General features: G+C 35.6%; 1 protein-coding gene across 4 annotated transcripts in view; it reads left to right on the top strand.

Annotated features, from left to right (window-relative positions):
* The window catches only part of RABGAP1L (RAB GTPase activating protein 1 like), a 686,895-nt gene that overhangs the window by 53,510 nt on the left and 606,864 nt on the right, over nucleotides 1-26,521 (top strand). For all 4 annotated transcript variants that reach the window (XM_030875419.3, XM_060296102.2, XM_060296106.2 and 1 more), the window contains exons 2-5: nucleotides 9,759-9,929; nucleotides 11,438-11,630; nucleotides 19,515-19,725; nucleotides 22,865-23,039. In XM_030875419.3, the coding sequence (XP_030731279.1) occupies nucleotides 9,792-9,929; nucleotides 11,438-11,630; nucleotides 19,515-19,725; nucleotides 22,865-23,039 (717 nt within the window). In that variant the 5' untranslated portion in view covers nucleotides 9,759-9,791. The remainder of the gene's footprint in view (nucleotides 1-9,758; nucleotides 9,930-11,437; nucleotides 11,631-19,514; nucleotides 19,726-22,864; nucleotides 23,040-26,521) is intronic.

Below are 26,521 nucleotides of genomic sequence, written 5' to 3'. Positions count from 1 at the left end.
GATTTTTATTTGAAAATAGTATAATAATGCTGAAGAAATTTAAAAATAGTAGGTCACTGAATTAGCTATTACGATGCTATGGAACAATGCTGGAATGTTTGATGGTTTACGAAAACAAACATTTAGTTTTTAACTCATGGTTCTGTGCGTCTGACAGGGAGACTCTTCTGGCTGTAGATTGGATCCAGGTCTTTTTCTCATGTTGCATTTTGGGGCTATTGGCTTCCTAGTACATGTTCTTCTCATGATAGATGGCAGAAACTCAGGGGACCAAGCCAAAAAACTCAAGTACGTTTAAAGTCCTGCTCAGATTTTGTTTACCGATATTCATTGACCAAAGCAGATTACATGGCTAAGCCCAAACTTATTTGGGCAGGGAAATATTTTGCTTCACTTACTCTAACTGGAGATAGTACCAAGTAAACATGGCAAGAGGCATAAATGTACAATTCTGTAATAGGGAGGAAGTAAAAAATTGGTAACAGTAATCTGATCTACCACAGACACCCACACATCTCACCTTCCTAATATAAATTCTTTTTTTTTTTTTTTTTTTTTTTTTGCGTTATGCGGGCCTCTCACTGTTGTGGCCTCTTCCGTTGCGGAGCACAGGCTCCGGATGCGCAGGCTCAGCGGCCATGGCTCACGGGCCTAGCCTCTCCGCGGCATGTGGGATCTTCCCGGACCGGGGCACGAACCCATGTCCCCTGCATCGGCAGGTGGACGCTCAACCACTGTGCCACCAGGGAAGCCCAATATAAATTCTTAAATAAAAATTTTTTCCTGTATTGCAGTCTGTTTTTATGACATAGGAATATTATGTAGCAATAATCATAATGTGCCTACCATTTAAAGTTATTCTTTGTCCTATGATGGCTTCCTATTTTGGTTATAAAACATTTTTCTATTGCCTTTTAAACCATGCTTTGACTGTAAGTACTTGTATTATCCTTTTTTTTTCCTATAATTATTTCAAGCAAGTGTTTTATCTATTTTTTTTCTTTCTTTCATCACATTCACTGTACTGTTGATCTGGGAAATTATTGTCAGCTTTTCACATTCTCTTGTCTTCTTCACCTATATTTCTGTTTTCACAAATACTATATGAAACCATATGGCCATCTGCAACCTATTAAAATATATCTTGTACATCTTTTTGCTAGCATATAATTATGTTAGGACTTATTAGACTTCACATGACAGAAACGCAATTTAAGCATGCTTATTCAAAAAGAATTTATAGGAAGGGATATGGGTTAATTGGTCTAGTTTGGATTCAGTGCCCACCTTTGGATCTGTTTAGCCAAAGGGTTGAGGTTTCTATAAAAGCCATGTGATTTGAGTAGAGGGAAAGCATATTCTCAGAAAAAAAGGTTTGGAGAGTATTGCTGGACAAATAGAAACAGGTATCCACCAAAGTAAAGTGAGCTAATGAGGTCCTTCTGTGCCTTGAATCGGGGCAGGGACACACTTGAATATATACATACATATTGGTGTGGCTCTTGCCTGAGAACTAGAATAGTGGATGGACTGTTCAGTAAAAAGAGGTCGTGGTAGTATTTTCTAGGACTGACTCAATTCTTCAAAGCACAGAAGAATTATGGTTGGTAAATGATGTTTTAAATTATTCATGTCTGTTTTCTTTTTGTAAATTAAGCATATTTCCTGTTTCCACTTTTGTAATGGGCCTACTATAGTCATTCTAATTTCCATGCCCTGGTTATCCTCCCAGCTTATCCAATTTTGACTCACACTCATATTTTCAGTTTTCTATTTTAGTTTGAGTCACTTGAAAATGAATAGGTACAAGCACATAATCTAAAAGCAAGGAGTAGGCTAACCACGTTCGGCACAGAAAGAAATTGGACCATGTACACAATGATTTTATAGTTTTGAATGTGTTTGGTTATTTTGGGAAGAAGATAGCTTCCAGTTAGACTTTGCTGAATGTTGTTATACTGTTTCTTGTACATGTGAAAATTGTAGTTTTAGGCCTCCAAGTGAGGTGTTAATTTAGATATCATATTGTTCATTTGACAAAAATGACATGGCATTGAATTAAGAAATAAAAGCTATTTTAATAGAATTAGTACAATTACTATAGGTGTGGGAGATAAGTGTGTGTTTAAGTGATTTAAGTCAGTTAATTTATTGAGTTCCTTTGGGTTTGGAGCTGGGGAGAAGGAAGATGGATAGAAGAAACATTTATCAGATTTTCTGTAGCACTGCTTAGTTTCCTTTTTCTCATATACTGTTAAAATGCTGTAAAAATTAAAATGTTTATGCCTAGACTATAGTTCCCAGTATTGGTGTCTTTTTTTCTTCTTCTGTGCCTGAAGAAACATCAAAATGCTTTGTCAGATTTCACATTATAATTTTTGGGTTATAATAGGGCAGACCTTGAACAAAATGCTTTTAAAAACAGCTTTGCTTTTGTGCGCTGCTCTGTTTTACATGCTGAGTTGAAATGGATGTATTAGTCTTGAGTTCACAGAACAGTGAGCTCCATATTATTTAAAATACTCCTGAAAATTTTCCAACTGCTCTTTCTTTTGATTTGATGTAATAGCAGATCCCCATATATAAAGAGAAAGTAACATTTTGCTTAGCATTCTGCTGCATAATCATAGACTTAGGTTATATTTTGAATTGACTTGTTGGAATGGAATTCTTCTACACATCACATAGAATGAGAATCTTAAGATTAAGTGCCTTTAGAATCCATTCAGTACCAACTTCCTACCTGATGCAGGAGTCCAGCCTGCTATGTCCAAAATAATTGACTTGTTTTTTAAACAGATTATTTATTGAGCCCATACTGTGTGTTGGCACTGTGCTGGGGATGTGTTGGTGAATAAAATAAAAATAGACATGGTCCCTGTTCTTGTGTAGATAGTTTAGCTTGTAGTTGAGTGCTCAGTCTGTTTATTCAGTCTCAGCAAGTTATTTTTTGAATCTAAGTACTCAAATTGGAAAGAATTGACATTCTTAGCAATATTGAGTTTTCCAATCTGTGAATGTTGAGTATCTCTCCGTCTATTTAGATCTTCTTTAATTTCTTTCATTAGTGTTTTGTAGATTTCTACTTACCAATAGATCCTATAGATATTTTGTTAGATTTTTACATAAGTATTTCATTTTTTGGTGCTATTGTAAATGCTGTTGCTTTTTAAAAAAACTAAAATTTCCCATTGTTTATTGTTCGTATGTGGGGAAGAGATTGGCTTTTGTGTATTGCCCTTGTATCCTGTGACTTTTCTGTACTCACTCATTCTAAGGTTTTTTTTGGTAGATTCTTTGGGATTTTCTGCATAGATAATTATGTAATCTGTGAATAAAGACAGTTTTATTTCTTCCTTTTCAATCTTTATAACTTTTATTTCTTATGATATTGAATCACAGGTGAGAGAGGGGCATCATTGCGTGGTTCCCAGTCTTAAAGGAAAGTGTCCAGTCTCTTCAGTCTCTCACAATTAAGTATAATGTTAGCTATAGGTTTTTTTTGTAGATATTCTTTACCAAGTTGAGGAAGTTCCATCCATTGCTAGTTTACTGAGAGTTTTTATAATGAATGGGTGTTGCATTTTGTCAAATGCATTTTCTGCATCAATTGATATGATCATGATTTTACTTTAGCTTATTGATGTTTGATTACATTGATTTTTGTGTCAGTCTTGCATCCCTGGGGTATAATTTTTTTATACCTTGTTGGAGATGATTTTATAATATCTTGTCTATAGTTTTCTTGTAATCTGGTTTTGGTATTAGGGTAATGTTGGCCTCATAGAATGAGTTTGGAAGTATTTCCTCTCCTGTTTTCTGGAAGAGATTACTGAGAATTGATACTATTTCTTCCTTAAATGTTTGGTCAAATTAACCAGTGAAGCCATCGGTGTCTGGTACTTTCTTTTTTGGAAGCTTAATAATTATTGTTGGTTAAATTTATTTAAAAGTATAGAGCTATTCAGGTTATCTATTTTTCCTGGTGTGAAGTTTGGTACTTTATGTCTTTCAAGGGACTGGTCCCGTTCATCTAAGTCACCAAATTTGTGGGCATAGAATTGCTTGTAGTATTCATTTATTATCCTGTTAATGTCCAGGGCGTTGGTAGTGATGACCTTCTTTCATTTTTTATATTGGTAATTTGTGTATTCTCTTTTTCTTGTTTAGCCTGGCTAGACTATTTATCAATTTTATTTATCTTTTTAAATAACTATCTTTTGGTTTTGATTTTTTAATTTTTTTGTATTGTTTCTTGTTTCAATTTCATTGATTTCTGTTATATTTTTTATTTCTTTTAATCTGCTCTCTCTTTTTTTAGTTTCCTAAGGTTCCTAAGGAAGCATAAGTTTTTTTATAATTTTAGGTGTTTTTTTCTTTCCTAGTATATGCATTCAGTGCAACATATTTCTAAGTACTGCTTTCACTGCGTCCCACAACCTTTGATAAACTGTATTTTCATTTTTGTTTAGTTCAAAGTATTTTAAAATTTCTCTTGAGTCATCTTCTTTGACTCATGATTACTTAGAAGTGTGTCATTTAATTTCCAAATATTTGGGAATTTCCAAGCTATCTGTTACAGATTTCTAGCTTAATTCTATTATGGTTTGACAACATTTATACAGTTTTAATTTTTTAAAATTTGCCAAGGTATGTTTTATGGCCCAGAATATGGTCTCCCTTGGTGACTGTTCTCTGTGAGAAAGTATATTCTTTTCTTGTTAGATTAGTATTTTGTAAACGTCAATTAGATCAAGTCGACTGATAGTGCTATTCAGGTCAGGTCATCTATATCTTTGTTAATTTTCTGCTTGCTTGATCTGTCATCTCAGATAGGGGTGTTGAAGTCTCCAAGTATAATAGTGGATTTGTCTGTTTCTCCTTTCAGTTCTATCAGTTTTTGCCTCAAGTACTTTAATTCTCTGTTCTTAGGTGCATACTCATTTCAGTTTCTTGTGTTTTCTTGGATAATTGACCCTCTTATTATTATATAATACCCCTCTTTATCTCTGATAATCTTTCTAGTTCTGAAGTCTGCTTTGTCTAAAATCAATATAGATAACTATATATTTTTTGAATGTTATAAATTTCTTTATTATTACTTATTATTAAGTACCAACTAAATATGCAAAAAATTTGAAGCCACCCTTCCACAACCCACTCTCCCCTCTCACACCCAAATTCCACACTTAGCTTCCAGCAATTTGTCAAAATTATCATTTAAGTGTTTCTTCCAGTTTATGGCTCCAGCAGCTTCTGCTGCAGGTAAACAGATCTCAGTCGCTGTCTCTCTTTTGCTTGCCCCCCGATTTGGAATGCAGTTGGTCCTGTGACCTCAGTTCTCTGATGGATCCAAGAAAAGCTATTGATTTTCAGTTTGTTCAACCTTTTCTTGTTATAGGGAAGGGAGTGATGACTTCCAGGCTCTTTAGCTGATACCAGAAGTTGAATTATTTGTCTTTTTATTACTGACTTGTAAGAGTTCCTCATATAATCTGGATATTAGACCCTTATCAGATATATGACTTGCAAATATTTTCTCATCCTGTGGATTTTATTTTTACTTTCTTCATGGTATCATTTTCAGCACATTTTAAATTTTGATGTAGTCCAGTTTAACTATTTTTTTCTTTTGCCACTTGTGCTTTTGATGTCATATCAGAAACCATTCTTAACCCAAGGACATGAAGATTTATTCCTATGTTTTCTTCTAACAGTTTTATAGTTTTAGTTGTTATATTTAGGTCTGTGATCCATTTTGAATTAAGTTTTGTGTATGGTGTGAGGTTGGGGTCCAACTTCATTCTTTTACATGTGGATATCTAATTGTCCCAACAGCATTTATTGAAAAGACTATTCTTTCCATATTTAAATCTTATTACTTGCCTGTGGAAATATTTTAAAGTGTTGACTTTGCATTCTCAGATTTTGTGTTTGTGTGCAAATTTGATAAGCATGTCATCTCTATATTGAGGTTCAAAGCAATCTTCAGTCCAATAAAGTAGCATTAGGTAAACTTCTAAAAGTATCCATAACGCCCTTCAAGGCAGAGTGTTTATGGTTGTAATGAGAGCTGTCTTAATTTTGAGTAGAATGAGAAGTGGTGAGCTGTGTTCTGGAGAGGTCACAAAATTACATATGGTAAACTAATAGTTTTCTTGTTAGCATGGCAGAATATCTGACATTCTCTTGGGCTAAAGAAAACCTCTATTATAAATGGACATCTTATTTGAATTGAGCAACCATTAGTATTCATTCACATGCTAATTCAGAATTAACTATTAGTGTAAATATCACTTATCTAAGAAGAATGTTTTGGTGGAAGAGACAGATAAGTTTTGAAGGAGGAGAGGTGTGGGGAAAGTTCAGTACACATAGTGATGTTCCATTGATACCAACCTTGGATCTCAAGAACAGATGAGGAGACTTTAAGAGACAGTATAATGTAGTGTTTTAGAGCATGTACTCTGAAGTCAGACTACCTAGTTCGAATACTGGCTCCACATTTGGTAGTTGTGAGAACTTTAGCCTGATTGGGGCTTTTAACATTTTTTTCAACACATTTATTAAATACCTACTATGTACTAGACACTAAAGTAGGAATGGAATATTCCCTGGTGAACAAAACAGAGTTGGGATTGCGGGATAGCCTTAACATCAGGGGTGGCCTCAGGCTTCTCTGCCTTTCCTGTCTATATTTCATCTCATACTAACTATAGTTGACCTTTGAACAACATGGGTTTGAACCGTCTGGGTCTGCTTATACACAGATTTTTTTCAATAAATACTATAATACTACACAATCTGTGGTTGGTTGAAGCCACAGATGAGGAATCAAGGATATAGAGGGCCAGCTATGGTACTTGAGCATCTGTGGATTTTGGTGTCTGTGGTGGTTCCTAGAACCAATTCTCCATGGATACTGAGGGACACCTGTATTCTTACCCCCATACTCATTATTATGTAGCTATTGTGGCCTCCTTTCTGTTCCTCAGTAAGCCTTTTCTTACATCAAGGCTTTTGTATTTGCTATTTCTTCTACTTGAAGTTCTTTCTCCCTAGTTCTTGCCATGGTTTGCTTATTCTTATTAAATCCAAATGTCAACTGAATCCATATTGCTCCCTGCCCCTTCTCATCATCTTTTCTAGTACTTTTTCCAGTATGTGATCCTAGTTAATTTTCTTCTGTATTATTTATCACATCCATAAGAATGTTAGTTCTAAGAAGACTGGGCCTTCGTTCATCTCACTAATCATTTAGTCTCCAGTTTCCATTACAGTTTCTATCACATAGTAGGGACTCATTAAATATTTGTTGAGTGGACGAAACAAAGCTGATACCTGTAGGAGTCAGCCATATGAAGGTAGGAGATAAGAGCTAAGACCCTAAAGTGGGAAAAAACTTTCTATGACTAAAGAGCCGTAATGATAAAGTGACAGAGGCAAGGGTGTGTCAGGCCTTTAAGTCCTGGCAAGGAGTTTGTATTTTATTTGAATTTTAATGAAAAGATTTTAGTCTGGAGTTTTAATGTAATCCAACGTACTTTCCAAAAGATTTCTTTGGCTGTTCTGTGAAGAGTAGATTAGGGAGAAGACTGGAGGTAGGAGATGGGTTAGGAGACTTTTATAGTAGATGAGATCATAGCTTGGATTAGATTGGTAAAATGGATGTGGAGAAAGATGGGGATAGATGTGGGATTTATTTTGGAAGTGGGGCTGACATGACTTGGCAATGAGAGGAATGAAGAAGTATAGATGCATCAAGGATGATAACCAGATTTTTTGTTTGAGCAACTTGGTGGAAGGTGGTGTTCTTTACTGAAATGGGAAATCTGAATAAGGAACAGCTTTGGATGGGACATTAGGAATTCCATGTGGGTCACATTTTAAGATACTGATAAGAATTCCACATGGAAATATCAAATAAAGAGTTGGATTCCAAATCAGGAGTTTAGAGGAGACATTTGGGTTAGGATAGAAATTTGGGAGTCTTTCAGCATATAGATGCTATTTAAATCCATGGCAATGAGAGATATTACTTAGAGTGTGTGGCAAGGAATCAGAAAAAAAAGCTCGGGACTTGAACTTGGGGGAATTTCCAACATTTAGAGGTCAAGTAGAGGAGTGGCAACTGAAAAAGATTTGGAGAAGGATAGGCCACAGAAAGAACACCTGGAATGTGTGATGTCTTGGCAATCAAGGATTCATGGGGCAGCCTGAAGGGTAAAAACATGGCTTCTAACACATACTGCATTTTCAGAAACATATAATGTGCAAAATGAGAAAAACCTTTAGAGGACAGATGAATGTGCTTGAAGGGTTTTAAAAAGGAAGGATATTTATATGCCTAACAAATAAATGAGGGCTAGCTAATTACACCGGCCTTGGAGTTTGCAGTAATTATCCTTTGTTTTGATATTATTAGAAACTTTGATTTTTGATAATGTTAGGAGGTAGTTTTTTAAAGTGTAACTTGAAGGGGGAAGTTATTATTAATTTTTTTTTTCTGAGACTAATGGTGTTAGTGTCACCTAATGGCAAAATGAGATATTGCAGCCGTATTTATATGAGGCAGTGAACAAAATAACCTCATTAGAAAGAGAAAAAGAACATTTATGGGGGAATTTTTGGCATGGAGCAGACTTACCATGGTTACAAGGTCCTGCGTTCTTTAGCACTGGTCTACTTGTCCTACCTCTCTGTCACATTACCCCTTTGGTTACTGAGCAGATTGGTTAATATGCAGTTCTTTTTTATCTTCCAGGTTTCAGCTCAAATATTTCCCTTTCATAGAGTCCTTTCCTACCACCTTACTTAAAGTTGTCCGTGTATTCCTTACAGCTACTCTTTGTTACATTAGGCTGTTGTATTTTCTTCATAGCCTGAGAATGATTTGGGATTACCTTACTTGCTTGTTTCCTCACTAGATGTAAGCTCCACGAGATGAGGCAACTTGTTTGCCTTATTCGCTCATGTAACCGCAGTTGAGTATACTGACTGTTATATAGTGTACATGTTCAGTTAAAATTAGTTGTGTGAATATTTGAATTTCTGGAAGTGATAGAGAATGTTGAGTTTCTATGGTGTAAAGTAGAGATCTATCCAGAAAACAGAATCACACTGTATTTGATTACTGCTGCATGAATGCAATGTGAAAGCTTTGCTCCCCTCACCTCCCCTGCTTTTTTTGCCTCCTGTAGATAAGTGGCTACATGTCTGGAAAAGAAAAGATACATGGCTTAAGGTGTTGAATTCTATGTTAATCAGTCAATTTAAGTGACACAGAAAAAATATTTTAAGGTACAGTACTTAGTCTTGAGGAGATAAGTTTTTGCAGACATTTAGGTTTAGTTATAAAGTAATTTCAGTGAATGTATTTTTGTTTGTGTATGAATTTGTAGATACTTCTAGCTTATTTATTTATTACTTAGTTTTCTATTTATTAAAAAGAACAAAAAGTATTTCTAGGAGAAATGTGTAGAGTGCCAAATAGTAGTAAATCCTTTTAGTTGAGATATGGTCAGGTTTGTGTTGTTTTTCAGGGAACAATATGGTTCTTTTAGCGTGGAAACTCAGGGTACATTTCCATTATGTGTCCCAGCCCAAGAAGGTAGCCTCCCTAGTTTTGAGATAATTATCTAGCCAGCAGAATTCTTCCTTGCATGAACCAATTTTAAAGGCCAAAGATTGATCAGGTACTTAATAGTTCATGTTTTTATTCACTAATTTTTGTTCTTACTCCTTGTGGTTTTGACCAGGTGGATGTGGGAAGAGAGGTTTGCAGCACTGAAATGGAGGTCAGAGCTTCATTACAGAAGATTAGTGGGTCATCGGATTCTGTGACTACACTGAACAGTGAAGAATTTGTTTTGGTTCCTCAGCATGCAGATGATACTTCTACAAAAGATGATGAAAAACCTGAACTGAAGGTATTTTTCCCTTTTCTACAAATGATATTATTTTAAATTACTATTATTATTTTTAACTAGGTGAAACTTATCTCAGGAGATATATAAAATCCAAAGGTTTTTCTTGAGTACTGACCTCGAGACTAGAATCAGTGTTTGATTTATCCAGATGCTAATTATTTGGTTTGTGTATTTTTAAAGTTTTTGCTTTCGGTTTTTTATCTTTTACTTTAGAATTCAGAAAGAAAGAATAGGAGGGAAAAAAGAAGAGAAAGGATAATTGGCAAGTTAGACTTAATGGTTAAATCTTACATAAATTTAATTTATCTGGATATTTTTGTCTCTCTTACTGCTGCTGGGTTTTAAAAATTAATTATATAAGTATGTAGTTATGTATTATTTTCACTTGACTTTTCTTTATGATTTTTATGTTTTAAGTCAGCTGGTAACATTCAAGTATGTGATTTAACACTTGTCTGAATCTTTTTGAAGTATATGTTTTATAATTTTAGCAGTTGAGTTTTTATTTGGATGTGGTCCTTTTTCTTTTTCATTTTTATGTTGCCTTTCCTAACTTGGACAAAAAAAAAAAAAAAGAACCAAATAAACCCAGGTATACATGTATGGGAAGTACATAACCACCCTCTAGAAATAGGAAGAGAGAAATTAGCCAAAAATGCTGTATATTATTTATAACTTTTATTTAATATTAATTATATCAAAGGTATGTTAGTATGTTAATCTAATAAAATCAATCTAATAAAATTTTATAAAAATCAGATTATTAAGTACTCATTTTACATTATGTTGAGGATATATATTTTTATAATTTCATTAATCAATGGATTTCTTTAAATTTATTCAAATATCTGTATTTAAATAAACAGCTCTTTAAATTCATTTAACTCTGTATTTTCATATTAATGTGTTTAAGGCATTTATTTACTTAGGCTTTGTGTCTCACTTGCTTTTAAGAAGAAGATGAGTCAACTTAAGAGTAAGGAAATTAGCAGTACTCCTTGACAGCTCAAGCAAAATTTGTAAAGGAGTCAGAAATATGTTTATGCTATGATAACAAAAAATATGACCTTTTAAATGATATCAGTGCTACATATTATCTATTTAAATGTATCCATTTTCCTCTTTAAAACACATAAATTAAAAAAAAAACCCATAAATTTAGGATTACCCAGTTTTTAGAATACGTTTCTAAAAGAGAAAAAGAAAAAAATAAGAAAAGAAAATATCTGTAAATAAGATCTTAGATCAGATATAGTTGGAAAATGCATGGTATGTTTCTGAAGAATCCTTTTCTGGTACTAGTAATCCTCTAATTTAGTTGAGTTTATAACTCAGGATTTTATATATATCTAATGAAATTAGGTACAGCTGTATAAATTCTTGGTATTCAGTAACTATATTTAAATTTAAATATTTAGATTGTTTAAATTTCTTCTAGAAATGAAATATTTTCATTAAGTTCCAGAACCATGTTATGATTGAAACGAATTGTCTTGCTTTGTCTGTAGATAGTTTCTAATGGTGATGAACAACTGGAAAAAGCCATGGAAGAGATTTTGAGAGATTCTGAGAAAGGGCAAAGCAGCCTTCTTGTTGATTGTCCGAGTTCCAGTGAGATTTCAGACCATTCATTTGGAGATGTTTCGGCCAGCCAAATAAATAAGCCGTCTCTTCAATTAATTTTGGATCCATCGAATACAGGTACTGTATTGAACTCTTAGAAACTATAATAGAAATGGGATAAAGTGATAATGAAAATTTTAAGATGAATATTAGAAAATTTTATTAGCTTCATTTTCTAAGATCAAGGCCAGCAGCTTTTCAGTTCCCGCATTGGTTCTTATGTTTCTGTTTGTATCTCCACCTGTAAAATCAGTCTCAGTGTTCTTTGAGAACTGGCTCTATGTCTGGGCATTCATTTTACCCCTAGTACTTGGCATATAGTAGGCCCTCAATAAATACTTATTGAACAAATGAATAAATACTTATTGAACAAATGAATAAATTCTTGGGTATCAAAGAACAGTGTAATGGACACATTCTTCCATATAATGTGACTTCTTACTCAGTTTGACTACAGTTATTTCAATTACAATTTGTGAAAATTCTAAGTAAAATAACATGTCAACTCCATCAGTGTAATAATACTGTAAAAGTATTTATTACAGTGTAATAAATAATATGTACGTGCATGAATGAGTAGGATTTATAGTAGGAATACCAGTTTGTAAGTCAGAATGGTTTTGGATGAAGGAAAAGCCAAACCAAACCCAACCCAACTCCTACTTCAGCTGGTTTAAACACTGGAGGTGTGGTTTGATCTGGCCTCTGGTAGTATTTCTTTGTAAACTACTCAGCTTTGATCTTCTCCATGTCATCTTTCTCCTTAACTGGCAACCTTTGTGGTCACAAAGTAGGTAGCTGCAGAAATTGATAAGTAAGGCTAGGTGATTTGTTCATGTCTGGTGACCGAGAGAAAGGCTCTGATCTTTTACCCATCGAACAAAAGTTGTGAGTTTTACTCTGATTGGACCAACTGAATCATTTTCTAGTAGTCAGGGGAATGATATGAGCCAATAGTTGTAGGCCTTGGTTATATTCAAACTCCTCAGTAAGTCATTCTGACAGAGGAGATGAGATCATCCTGACTGATTTAAGGCACTCATGATCCATTTCTGAATGTTCGTGTAGGGTAGGTGTAGATATAGGCCAGAGTGCTACACAGTGGAAACACGGTGGCCCTACCTTAAACACTGTACCCCAAATTTATTCCTAGTGAATCAAATATTTAAATGGGAAAAATGAACCTTTAAGAAGAAAATAATGAGAATATTTTTGTGATTGTCAGGGTAGGAAAAGCCAAATCATAAAGGAAAAGCTACTTGCATTTTAATACATAAAAGCTTAAATCTGAATGAGAAAAGTACCATAATAAATATGGCTAAATGAGGCTCAGAGAAGATATTTGCCATGTGTTGGGGGTCCCCAAAAGTGCCCCTAGTTTAATGATTCATTATAAAGACTTGTAGGTTTCAGTGTATATTCATATTCATGGCTAGATTTAAGTTCAAGGGGACTTTATATGTGTGTGTGTGTGTGTGTGTGTGTGTGTACACACAAGATTGGAAATAAGCCTTACAAAATATTAATTTTGTTAGTTCTTGATTGAGGGAACATGAGAGATTATATTTTTCATTGTGCTTTTCTTTATCTTTTGAATTTCTTAAATCCCTAGCATTCGCCCCAAACCCAGAGCATACTGACATCAACATTCCTATAGTTATTTTTTTGGTTAATAGATTAATCAAAAGGAAGAAATACCTTTATCTTCTCATGTATTGAAAGCTCTGATGGGTTATTGGAATCAGTTGTCCTTTGCAATGGCCTAGATAATATTCTTATTTCTGAGCATATTTGATAGGGACCATGTATAATGTACTTTTGTGTTTTCAACACCCATTATATTAAATACATTTTAAAAAAATGTATCTTTCCCTGAAGATCTCAGTGGATAAGAATTTCCACTTTGCTTTACAAGTAAGTTTTTAAAAAGCATTCTTTTCTTGTTATATATTGTTTCTTTTCATTTTCAATGAAAAGACATATGTTTTGTGTTCTCCCCAAAATTAATATATTGAAATCCTAGTGATGGTATTAGGACGTCGGGCCTTTGGGAGGTGATTAGGTCATGAGGGCAAAGCCCTCATAATTGGGATTATGTCCTTCTAAAACAGACTCCAGAGAGCTAGCTTGTGCCTTCTGCAGTGTGAGGACACAGTGAAAAGATGCTCTCTAGAAAGTGAGCTCTCATGAGGCACCAAATCTGCCAGAGCCTCAGTCTTGGACTTCCTAGCATTCAGAGCTGTGAGAAATAAATGTCTGTTGTTACAAGCCACCCATGTGGTATTTTGTTATATAGCAGCCTGAAAGAGCTATGAGAAGACATTTCAGCTGCCTCTTCATAGTTGCAGGTTTTGTTTACAGAATTGTTGTGGTCGATTAAAATGACACATAACTTCAAAGGTAAGGGACTGTCTGGAAAGTATCTAGATTTAAATGGACTAAAGTGAATATTAAAGATATGTAATTTGCCAGTGATAAATTTAGATAGATAAGGGCTTTTGTTTAAACATCATGATAACTTGTTGGTTTTTATGTCCTGGCTACTTGGATTCACCTCTACAGGGAATCTACTAATTTACTGTAATGTACTAAAATACTGTGTGGATACATAGATGAGTCTTCTCTCTCATGCTCTTTGTTATTCTTTGCATCTTTCTGCTAAGGAAGGGATGATGGAATTCAAAAGTATGACTTGAACAGGACTGAATTTATATTTAGGAGGATATGAATTTCTTACATTGATGTGTGATTTTACGAGATCTAGAAGTGTTGCCTTGCTAAAAATATTTTGCTATTTGTTTGCTTAACTTCAGATTTCCACTAGTCATGAGTTTTGTCTACATGAAAGCTGCAGTTATGATACATTTAGTTGTGGATGAGATAGGATCTAAGTGGTACCCAGAGATGATGTGTGTTTGCCATTAATTGGTTGCTAAAAGGACCACTAGCTCTAAAAAATTTCATTTATTTACTGATTAATTCATTTGGCATATATTGAGTGCCTAGTCTTTTAGATACTTGTTATAAGTGCTGGGAATAAAAAGAGGATAGAACAGTTCCTTCCCTTGAAGAGCTGGTACTCTATAATTAAGGGCAGAATAAACTTCATTTTGATTTTAATTCATTCTGTTTTAGACCTTTCATAGAGGCTAAGACATGATATCTGCAGTTCAGACCTAGATTTGAATCCAGGCTCTGCCTGCAGCTTGGACAAGTTATTCAACTTCTCTAATGATCAGTTATCTCATCTGTAAAATAGAGATAAGATAGAACCCGTTTCATAGGGATTTAGAAGTTCAAATGATACCATCCACATAAAGTATTTTGTAAAATGCCTGGCACAAAGTAAGTACCAAATAAAATGTTTGTCATCATCAATAGTTTTGGAAATCTTGAACCTCAGAATAAAATCACATACAGTTTTAGGTCAAAGCCCAGTAATTATAACATATTACTTTAAATGGGCATGGGGGGACTTCTCTGGTGGTCCAGTGGTTAAGAGTCCGTGCTTCCACTGCAGGGGGCACGGTTTGATCCCTGGTCAGGGAACCAAGATCCTGCATAGCGTGTGGCTCGGCCAAAAAAAACCAAAAAAAAACCAAAGGGCATGGGGCAGGGTGTAGGCCCTTTACCTCCATTGACATACCTAACCCCTGGATTTCTATGGAGCAATGTTCTTTGAATACTCTAAAGATGTTGTCCTGCTGTCTTCTCTATCATTTCTGATGAGAAATCTGCAGTCATTTGAATCACTTATTTGTTCCCTTATTTGTAACATGCTGTTTGTCTACTTTCAATATTTTTTTCAATATTTTTGTTTTCCAGCAGTTTGGTTATATGGGTGTGGTTTTCTTTGAATTTATCTTTGTTGGTGTTCACTGAGATTCTTGAATCTGTAAATTTATATCTTTTATGAAATTTAAGAAGTTTTCAGACTTTTTTTTTTTTTTTTTTTTTGCGGTATGTGGGCCTCTCACTTGTGGCCTCTCCCGTTGCGGAGCACAGGCTCTGGACGCGCAGGCTCAGCGGCCATGGCTCACGGGCCCAGCCGCTCTGCGGCATGTGGGATCTTCCCGGACCAGAGCACGAACCTGTGTCCCCTGCATCAGCAGGCGGACTTTCAACCACTGCGCCACCAGGGAAGCCCTCAGACATTTTTTAGAAAATTTTTTTGTGCATAGTCTTTTTCTTTTCCCGTGACTCAGACAACAAAACTATTAGATATTTTCATATTGTCCTGCAATTCCTAAGGCTCTTTTCATTGTTTTCCAATCTTTTTCTTTTCTCCTTTCTTTAGTTTAGAAAATTTCTGTTGATCTGTATTCCAGTTTACTGGCTCACTATTCTGTTATCTCCTTTCTTTTGAGCCCATCCAGTGAATTTTTAATTTTAGATATTCTATTTTTCTGGTCTAAAATTCACCTTTTTACATTTTCTGTTCCTCTGCCATGGATTTTAATATTTTCACTCATTCCAGGTTTGTTCACCTTTATGTCATAGAGCATGGTTATAATACCAATTTTAAAGTCTTTGATAATTCCAGCAACTGCATCATTTTGGGATTGGTATCTGTTGATTGCTTTTCCCTTGACAATTGGTCACCTTTTTCTATTTTTGTTTTTTGTTTTTTTTGTTAGTTGAGTAACTGAATTGTTTTCCAGACTTTCTGAAACTTACGTTTTGAGATTCTGTTTCCAGATAAAATCCTCTGAAGAATGTTGATTTTGTTTTATTTTAGCAGGCAGTCCACTTGGTTACATCCAGACTGCAAGTTCGATCTTGCTTTCTGGTTCCAAAGTCAGTCAATTCCAAAACCTTTGCTATGCTTCTTTGGTCTGTTCCACACATGTATAGCATGGTGGTGAACCCAAGACTTGTGTTAGTTCTTACACAAAATTAGGGGATTACCTTCTCCAACTCTCCTCCTCAGAATTTCCCCCATACTCTCTGGCTTCTTGGGGCCCATTTTCCTTCTTCTCTTGCGTAGAAAGACAGATTTCTCACGTCAGGACAGAGTGGTGAGGGAAAAGAAAGAAAAAAAATAACAGAGGTTTCCTTTTCCTTTTTGAACCACAAGAGCCAAGCCCGTTTGTTTGGGTGTTCTAACCACTGAGAGGTTCCTTTTCTTCGAGTTGCATATGCTACGGCACTCCATCCTTTCCCCCCAGCCCCACTTCCCACATAGTGGTGCAGCTCCAACACTGGGGCTGGCCTTGTGGTAGAACTGGGAGAGAAAAAAGAGAGGGAGAGAAAAAAGAGAGGGAGAGAAAAAAAAGTTATAATTCCCCAAACGTTCTCTGGTTTACAGGGACTCTTTTTTTCTGTCCTTTGGCCAGAAAAATAGGATTTCTCTCACAGTTTTGTTGCTCACTGCACAGTTCTGCAACTTGGGCGGCCCGTAGGTCAAATGTGGGATATAAAGGATGAAAAAATGTAAAAAGGAATTCAGTACTACACTGGTAGTTCTTCAAGTTTTGACCTCTCTCCAATCTGTCTGTTGTTACTTGCTTTAAAAAAAAAAAAAATATCCTGGGCTTCCCTGGTGGCGCAGTGGTTAAGAATCCACCTGCCAATGCAGGGGACACGGGTTCGAGCCCTGGTCCTGGAAGATCCCACATGCCGCGGAGCGACTAAGCCCATGCACCACAACTACTGAGCCTGTGCTCTAGAGCCTGTGAACCACAACTACTGAGCCTGTGAGCCACAACTACTGAACCCCGCAGGTCTAGAGCCGGTGTTCTGCAACAAGAGAAGCCACCGCCATGAGAAGCCAGTACACCACAACGAAGAGCAGCCCCCGCTCACTGCAACTAGAGAAAGCCTCCGTGCAGCAACGAAGACCCAACACAGTGAAAAAATTAATTTATTTATGTATAAAAATAAATAACTAAATAAAATAAAATGCCAAAAAAAAAGATGAAAGAAAGAGAGAGGGAGGGAGAGAGGGAGGGAGGGAGGAAGGGAAGTTCTTCTTTCTTTTATCTTTATGGAAGATCTTGGTGGCTGCAGTGTGGAGAATAAATTGGAGGAAAGAAAGACTGGAGGTTACTGCTGTAGTAATTTGGGTAATGACTATGGGGCCAAAGAAAAGTGGGATGGATTCAAGAGTTATTCAAGGCATGGATAGTTCAGTGTACATCTAATGAATTCAATTTTGGACATAATGATTAATAAGATTTCCAAATGGGGATGACCAGCAGTCTGCTGTATTTTAAAGAAATTAAACAACAAGGAAAAAGTCGTTCCCTCATATTTATAACTTTTGGTGCTCTTCAGTTTCCCTCTAGTATCATTTTCCTTTATCCCAAGGATCTTCTTTAATATTCTTGTTTTCTTATGCAAATTAGAATTAGTTGTTATATCCACCCAGGGAATATTTCATTTCAGATCTTGCATTTTTTTAGCTCTAGAATTTCTTTTGGTTCTTTTTTCTGTCTTCCATTTTTCTCCTTTTGTTAGGTGTTTTTCTTTAATTCCTCTATCATAGTTATAATAGTTACTTTAACGGTCTTGTCTACAATTTTGTCATCTGTCTTTTTTGGATCAATTTATGTATTGTTTTTGTATTTGGGGTATACAGAGTTTCATGAATCTGTGAGCTACACAGATTTTGTAAAACATTTATTTCTTCAGAAAGCTTTTTCCCCACCTTTTCCTCTTTTGTAGAATTCCAGTTACACATACGTTAGACAATTTGAACTACTTGATCTACCGTGTTCATCAGTCACCAAAGCACAGTTTTACCATACGATCTTGCAAATAATTGTTTTTGCAAAAGTACTTGCTAAATTAACAAAAATGCATATATGTATATATGTATATTCTAAACATGTTTGTATTCAGCCTTAAAATGTATTTGTAGTTTTTTATATGTCCCTTTTGAAATATATACATTGAACTGATTCAAAAGTGGAAAAAACATGTTTCAGTGATTGAAGAACATGGTAGATGAAGTACTTCATTTGAATAGCTTTAGTTTTTCAATAGAAAAAAAGTGGTGAAGGGTGCATGATTTAGTATAATATTTGGGAGCTGGAGTGGGGAGGTTGGGAATGGCTTTTGTGAATTATTTATTAATATCCTGTAAGTGTAATCCTGTTAATGAGAGTTAGAGCATGTCACAAGGATCTAGTTTGGGTGAGACAGGCTGCTTAATTTTGTACAGCGTGGATGTGGGTAGCGGGAAGAGTTGGAGATTAGCTGAATGTGGATTTTTAGGTGGGGATGGGGAGAGTGGCAGAGGGGAAGCTTTATACTACCTGATATATGCAGATAAATACTCTCTAACCACAGCTGGGACTTTGCTACATGCATGCTGTGTTTAGAATTAAAGTGGATTTTTTTTTTTTTAAAGAATTTGGGGAAGCAATCATAGGATAATTCATCAAAATAATTATTTTGAGGAAAAATTTTTCATTGAAATACTTACATATTTTATAGAAGCCAGCAAGCTAGGAAGGAGAAAAATAAGGAGCTTGACTTCGTTGGTATTAGTATGAGATTGAACATTTTAACATTGTTGACTTTTGCTGAGGAATTTAGGCTGATTAATAAATTTGGTGCTATGCAGGATCTTTACCAGAGACACTTTTAACTGATTTTAGTTTTGTTTAATTCTCATTCGTTTTAGGATAATTCACACTGGCTTTAGTGTAGTCTTTTCTCCTTATTGTTTTATATCATTTGAACTCCGTATTTTTGATTTTTTAAAATATAAAGCTTAGAATTTTTTTTTTCTTTTCCTCTAAAGAAGTCATAGATAATACTTTGAGAGATCTGAAGTACAAAATGGCCAGTTCCAAAACTCTAAGTTAAGATGTAGGATAAACATTAAAAGAAATGAAAACACAGAGAGACCTAAATTTTATTTGCAATTTTTCATTTGTTTTTGGGCAATAGATGAAATTATACTGTGAAGTTTTATATTAACTTTTGAGTGTTTCTTTTTTTTTTTTTCTTCAGAAATTTCTACACCCAGACCATCTTCTCCAAGTGGAATACCTGAAGAAGATAGTGTTTTATTTAACAAACTGACCTACTTAGGATGTATGAAGGTTTCTTCCCCACGTAATGAAGTGGAGGCTTTACGGGCAATGGCAACTATGAAATCTTCCAGTCAGCACCCCTTTCCTGTTACTCTGTATGTGCCAAATGTTCCGGAAGGTTCTGTGAGGTAAGCTCTAATCCCTTATTACCCCCTTAGACATGTGTGAAGGTTTTTTGGGTAGTGGTGATGATATTTTATCATAAGTGAGGCCTTGGACTTACTCTGAATTCACTTTTACTCTGTAGCCCTGCAAAGTAAACATGTTTAGGTTTAGACTGTATTCCTTATTTGCAAGGGGCATTTGTAAAATTTGCTTAGAATACTATAAATGCAACTATAACTGTCAAAATACCTATGATTTGTGTTTCACCTTGTCATGTAACAGTGGTTCAGAAAACTAGAGTGATCCCTAGATTTCAAGCTCTTTACGTCAGACTGGAAAGAAGCAAAATGGCTTTTTCTCACATGTTTCACTAGGAATAATACTTAATGTCATCTGAACCTTGAATTTCTTTAAATGTAAATTAGATAACTGTTATTTTCCTACATTCAGCCCTCCAGTAGCCTCCAATCACACTTGTGATTATATTTGAAATTCTTACCATGTCTGGCCCTGATGATCTGCTTTGACCTGATCTTCTGCCCTTCTCCCCTCTCTTCCCTCCCTCCTTCGCCCTCTCACTTCTTTCACTACATTTACTTCATTCATTCATTCACTTCATTCATTTGCTACATTCCAGTCATAGTAGCCTCTTTGCTCTTTCTCAAACACAGTCATGAATCCTGCCTCAGGGCCTATCAGTCAGGATTCCTACCTCAGGGCTTTTGTGTAGTCTTTTTACTCTGCCTAAACAAGCTTTCCTTGGTTTTCCAGTGGCTTTTTCACTTCTCTCCGGTTTCACCTCAAGAAACCTTTTTATCAAAAGAAGGCTTCTTTTTCTTCCTTCCTGTTTTTCTTAAAAGGGTTTATTTTTTAGATCACTTTTAGGTTCACAGCAAAATTGAGCACAAAGTACAGAGATTTCCCATATCCCAGATGTGCATCCCTCCACCTCCCCCAAACACACCTCTCACCATCAACATCCTCTTCCACATGGTACATTTGTTACAATTTTTAATTTATTTTAAAATTGTTTGTTTATTTTTGGCTGCGTTGGATCTTAGTTGCGGCACATGGGATCTTTCGTTGAGGCGCGTGGGCTCTTTGTTGCGGCGCGCGGGCTCTCTAGTTGTGGTGCACGGACTCCAGAGCGTGTGGGCTCTGTAGTTGTGGTGCGCGGACTCCAGAGTGCACATGTGGGCTTTGTAGTTGTGGCACGCTGGCTTAGTTGCCCCACGGCATGTGGGATCTTAGTTTCTGGACCAGGGATCGAACCCATGTCCCCTGCATTGGAAGGCGGATTCTTAACCACTGGAGTACCAGGGAAGTACCCACATTTGTTACAGTTGATGAACCTACATTGACATAATTTTCCAAAGTCCATAGTTTACCTTAGGGTTCACTCTTGGTGTTGTACATTCTATGGGTTTGGACAAATATATAATGACATGTATCCACCAGTAGAATATCATACAGAGTACTTTCACTGTTTGAAAATTCCTGCCTTCTGCCTGATCATCTGTCCCTCCCTGCAACCGCTGGCAACCACTGATCTTTTTACTGTCTCCATAGTTTTGCCTTTTCCAGTAAATTATGTAGTTAGAATCATGTAATAAGTAGCCCTTTCAGATTGGCTTCTTTTACTTAATAATAGGCATTTAAGGTTCCTACACGTCTTTTTCTGGCTTGATAGCTCATTTCTTTTTAGTGCTGAATAATATGCTATTGTCTGGGTGTACCACAGTTTATTTTTCCATTTGCCTATGGAAGGACATTCTGATTGCATCCAAGTTTTGGCGATTATGAATAAAGCTTCTGTAAACGTCTGTGTGCGGGGTTTTGTGTAGACGTAAGTTTTTAACTCATTTGAATAAACACCAAGGAGTGTAATTGCTAGATCCTATAGTATGGGTATATTTAGTTTTGTAAGAAACTGCCAAATTGTCAAAAGAATCCTCCTTTGATCATATCATAACTGTCCCTCTTTCTTTTTACTGGGCCTTTTTTCCTTCATAGAACTTTTCTTTGACTTGATATTATATATTTATTTGCTTATTTGTTTATTGTCTGTCTTCCTCACTAGAATATAAGTTCCATGGGGGCAGGTTATTGGTATTTTTTCCTGCTACAGCTTCTGTCTGATAGTACTGTCTAGAGCAGTATTGGTCCATAGCAGGTTTTTACTAAACATTTGCTGAATGAACAAATAAATGAACCAGGTCTGGGAAATTAGGTTGAATGTGTTGAACCTATACTATTCTCTGAAGACTGATTTAATCTTTTCCAAACCCTTTCTGATTTGCCTCATTCTCTGAAGTTTAGAATGTGAGAAAAGTTCTAAGCACCAAAATAATAGCAATATAAATTTACAAGGTTTTGGTAAAAATGCTTTGACTTTTTCAGGAAAGCGTTTTGTAGGTATATTGTTTGTATGATATCTCTTAACAGTAAAAGGCATTTTGATGTTTGTACCTATTGAGTTTCAAAGTGCCAAACATACCTTAACAAAGACTTAGTGTTTTGATTTGCCTCTCTATTCCTAGTAGGTCCCCCTCAGTTCTACAATTTGAGATCCTGAGGTGGTCTTGAGGTTTTGGATCAAACTAGGGCTTAGGATTTGTACAGGGAAAGTCAGAGAAATATTTGCTCCTAAGTCCCACAAACTCCTTTTACCTCTTAAATTCCATTGTTAAGTTTATCTTTGGAACCACTCTGACCTTTTTTAGGGTAAGAGAAGTCTTTGTTGAACGATGAATGACCTGGACTTGGATAAACTTACAGGTGCTGCTTTAAATAGAAATGAACTCTCCAGAGATGGTCTGTGCTATTTTTTACTGGCATTCCTCTTGCCATAACAGAACAAGACTAGCATTTAGGGATGCGTGACATCGATTTTACCAGGTAGTGTATACTTGGCTTTGAAAGTAAATGAATTCGATCATAGGACACAAAAATGAAGTAATTGTCAAAAGAAGTTGAAGAATTTGTGTGTTTGTGGGTGTGTATAGCAAAAATATGAAGATAACTGTTTTCTTGCTTTATTAGTACCAGTTTATTTTTGTGATTTTAAGATAGTTATTTTGTATGTTATTGGCATAGTAAAAGTGTTTGCCTTTGTTCTTTGACAGTTAATATTTTATCTCATTTTTCATCACTGTTCTGCAGAATCATAGACCAATCCAACAACATGGAGATAGCATCTTTTCCAATTTATAAGGTGTTATTCTGTGCACGTGGACATGATGGGACAGTAGAGAGCAATTGCTTTGCATTTACAGAGAGTTCCCATGGCTCAGAAGAATTCCAGATACATGTTTTCTCCTGTGAAATTAAAGAGGCAGTAAGTATAATATGTTGTAGCAATTTGCTATTGAGATGAATTAGGGTAATATTTTCAAACTCTAATTTCACTGTCATATAATTTAGTATGTATGACCATATACCATATTACATGAATTTGGAGTATCTTTCTGAAGAGAAAGTTAATATTTATAATGGCATAGAGCCGCATATGGAAAGCTAAATCTGATAACTGTGCACTAAAGTGGTTCTCTCAGTTTAACATATGTAACAGAAAAATCCCCCTTGATAAGCTTTCCTCCCACCCCACCATGGTAGTAATTGCTCAGACTTAGAAAGGAAGAATATTTTTGCCCCTCTTTTATTGTTTTGCCTAAGTTGGTTGGTCTATGTGACTTTAAAAAATGTCTGTAACAATACCTGTTTCTCTGCTGGGCCTTTCACTTAGATACTGCAGTAAGATTGTTTCATAGATGTCTGTGATTTTCACTGGTGATCATTTATTATGTGCATTCATTCAGAGGCTGGCTTTTGCTCTATAGAACTGGTATTAATTATAAATACAAATGCTCCCATACAGCAGGGTTGTCAACTTGTAGTCCTTTGAAGATGCCAGTGAGTTCCTCTTACCAATTATTAAATGGTAGTTTATTCTTAGACTCAGAATCAAATGGCTGTTACATACATGGAGAAATTGCCTTCTTTTCTGTATCTATTGATTTCTCCCCAAATTAAAAATAATTTGCACTTTTAGAACTTTAGTACTTATACAACCATTTCAAAGGCATTATTAAATGGATTTGGATGGGCAAGGTCTCAGGTGTGTTTGCTTTTGGAAATATAAATTGTCAGCAGAAAATGCTGAAAGTAGCAGTTGTGCTATTTTCTCTTTACTATGAAACATAAATAAACCATTATATTAACAGGAGTTCTGAGAGTTTATTTCTGGCCACAACATGGGAACTCATAGAAATGTAGATTTCTGTGCGTCTGATACTAAGCGTGAGGGGTATGTCAGTTGTTATTATGCCCTGGTGATTAATTTTTTTACACTAAAATGAACATGTACAGACATAGAAGTTCTCTGTCAGAACCATGCCTGTTTAAGAAGTTCAAATTTGTTTCTTTTTGTTTGTTTTTTATATAGTTCTGAATCTATTTCATCCCAATGTGTGTATGTATATATACCTACACACACATACATAATACCTATACATATACCTATACTGACTATTTGGCCAAGTGTGTGATAGGTAGAGTGAATGAGTACAAGTATGCCTGGCACGTAGGAGGCAGTGGATATAAATATGTTGAAAGAATGTGTGTGTGTGTTTGTAAATTGGGGGGTCTATTTCTGATCCTTACAACTCCACTACAGAGGTGGGGAAGCAGATGGTAGAGACCTGGCATTTCATGTTGGCAACCGTCATTTAGCATACCTGTGTGGATTCTGGATAACTGGTGCTCAACAGTAAGAAAGAGAACTTTGAAGAATTGGAGAACCTGCTGCTTGGAGAGGCAGAAACACTGCTGTAGAAGGAAATTGAAAGGCACCTGGTTACAAGCATTTTTCATAACTGTGATGGTATGAAACTCTCTTTTTGGATTATAGCATCTACTTGTTTATGGGGGGGATATTTGTCATTTTTGAGAGCTTTAACAGTGGGTAAGCAGTGGATAAAACTGGGGGGGAATTCTTGGCCTGACCATTTTGGATATAGTATTAAATAGGATTAATTGTATTTCTGGAGAGGATATTTGGTACATTGTAGGTTGTAATAAAGTGATATCCATTTATTATTTAATTTTTTTGAGTAAATTTTTCGAAGTGTTACATTCTGGGACATTGGTGGTAAAATTCATTGTTTGAAGGAGAAATAAATGACAGTTTTCATTGAACTTTATTATGAGAGAGCATTTCTATAACAACCCGGTATAAATATAGGGCTTATGCCTGGCACTGCGCTAAGCATTTACTTGATACTCATGACATTTCCATAACATAGATGGTATTTATTTAGACTAGTGACCTTATGCTCCTCTTTGCCTGGATCAGTCCTAGTTTATGCCTGTTGTCCAAGTATATTATTAAAGCACTTCATTTTATTCTCAAAAGTGCTCTGGTTTGGCTGACAGATTTTATGGTTACCCTTTCCTTATCCAAAGGCTGAGAGAACAGATGATGAAGCTGGTTTCCTAAGGAAGTTTATGACTCTGAAGACCCATTTAATTTTCAGTCACAGCTTTCCTGTTGCTTTATTATAAAAAGTAAATATAGATTTTTACCTTTCAATTATGCTTTATAAAGGCATTTCTCGGTCATATAGCTTGCATTCCAGCAACCTTTGGGTTTTACTCATGCCTTTTATAGAATGTCTGACATCTTCCTCTCTCCCCTCAAAAAATAATTACTTGTCTTTTTGTTGCATTTACTGGTTGTCTAGTTATCTGGTTCCTGGAACTTTCTTGTTATGTGGTGAAGGGACAACATTAGTCCTTAGTATTTGGGTCCCTCTTAATGGACACAGACAATTGGCAAAGATAGCTCAGGAACAGATGACTGACATTCTTATTGCTTAAATATGTACCATGCAGCAGTGGCATTAATTTGTTTTCCATTGTTTGCAGAGTCCCTGGATGAGATTTGAAGAAGTTTGTCAGTTAAAGGCAAGAAGACATCTTCTCAAGAGGGAGTAGCAGCATGGCTGCCACTACCAGTTATCACTTTGATGTGCTCTTATTTCACCATAATATGCCACAAGCAGCAGACACCAGCAGTGGTAGAGGGGAAGCCCAGTGAGGGTGATGGCTTTGTTGGACCTGTGACACAAGGATTAGGGGTTCCCACAGAAGGGTTAGGACACGTTTGACTTATTGCCTTGGCTGTTCTTCTGTGGGACTCTGCTGGAGTGGATCTCAATTATCTATGGCAAAAGAGTTGGGGAATCCAGCCAGAAGTATCTTGATGCTGATGATCTTTGTACAGGGAGAATGATGTGCTAGAGTTCTGCTGAAGAATTACAGACAGAGCAGAGTATCAGAAAGCACAGTGCAAAAAGCCAGAGAGGCATCTATTCTTGTTGCATCTTTATGAATATATTACACAAAACTGCTTTTAAAGATAATTAGTTGACTTTCTTTAAGAATTTATTTCTACTACTCAGTGTAACCATTTTCTTCAAAACAGATTTTGCTGTTTGTATGTTATGACATACTTACCATTATTATCAATTCTCAGTGTTGTGTTTTAGAAGCAGGTTTTTATCAGCTGGTGTTACAGGCATTCAGAGGTATTTCATAATACCAAGGGTATCATTAGGAACATCTTTACTCTTAATGCATTGGTTTTTCTTAGGGTTGCTGGTACACTACTATATAAAAGAAAACCTAATTCCTTGTATGAGAAAATATTATTGCTAAACATATATTTATTGAGATGGTATTTTAGCAAAATGCCTTATTTTGGAAATTAATTTAGAAGTTATATTGTTTTTCTCAAATAAATTGATTTTTGTAATTAAA

The sequence above is a fragment of the Globicephala melas genome, chromosome 1 (assembly GCF_963455315.2).
Source record: "Globicephala melas chromosome 1, mGloMel1.2, whole genome shotgun sequence".
NCBI classification, from domain to species: Eukaryota; Metazoa; Chordata; class Mammalia; order Artiodactyla; family Delphinidae; genus Globicephala; species Globicephala melas.
Note: the sequence above shows the minus strand (reverse complement) of the source record. Positions and strands in the feature narration are given on the sequence as shown.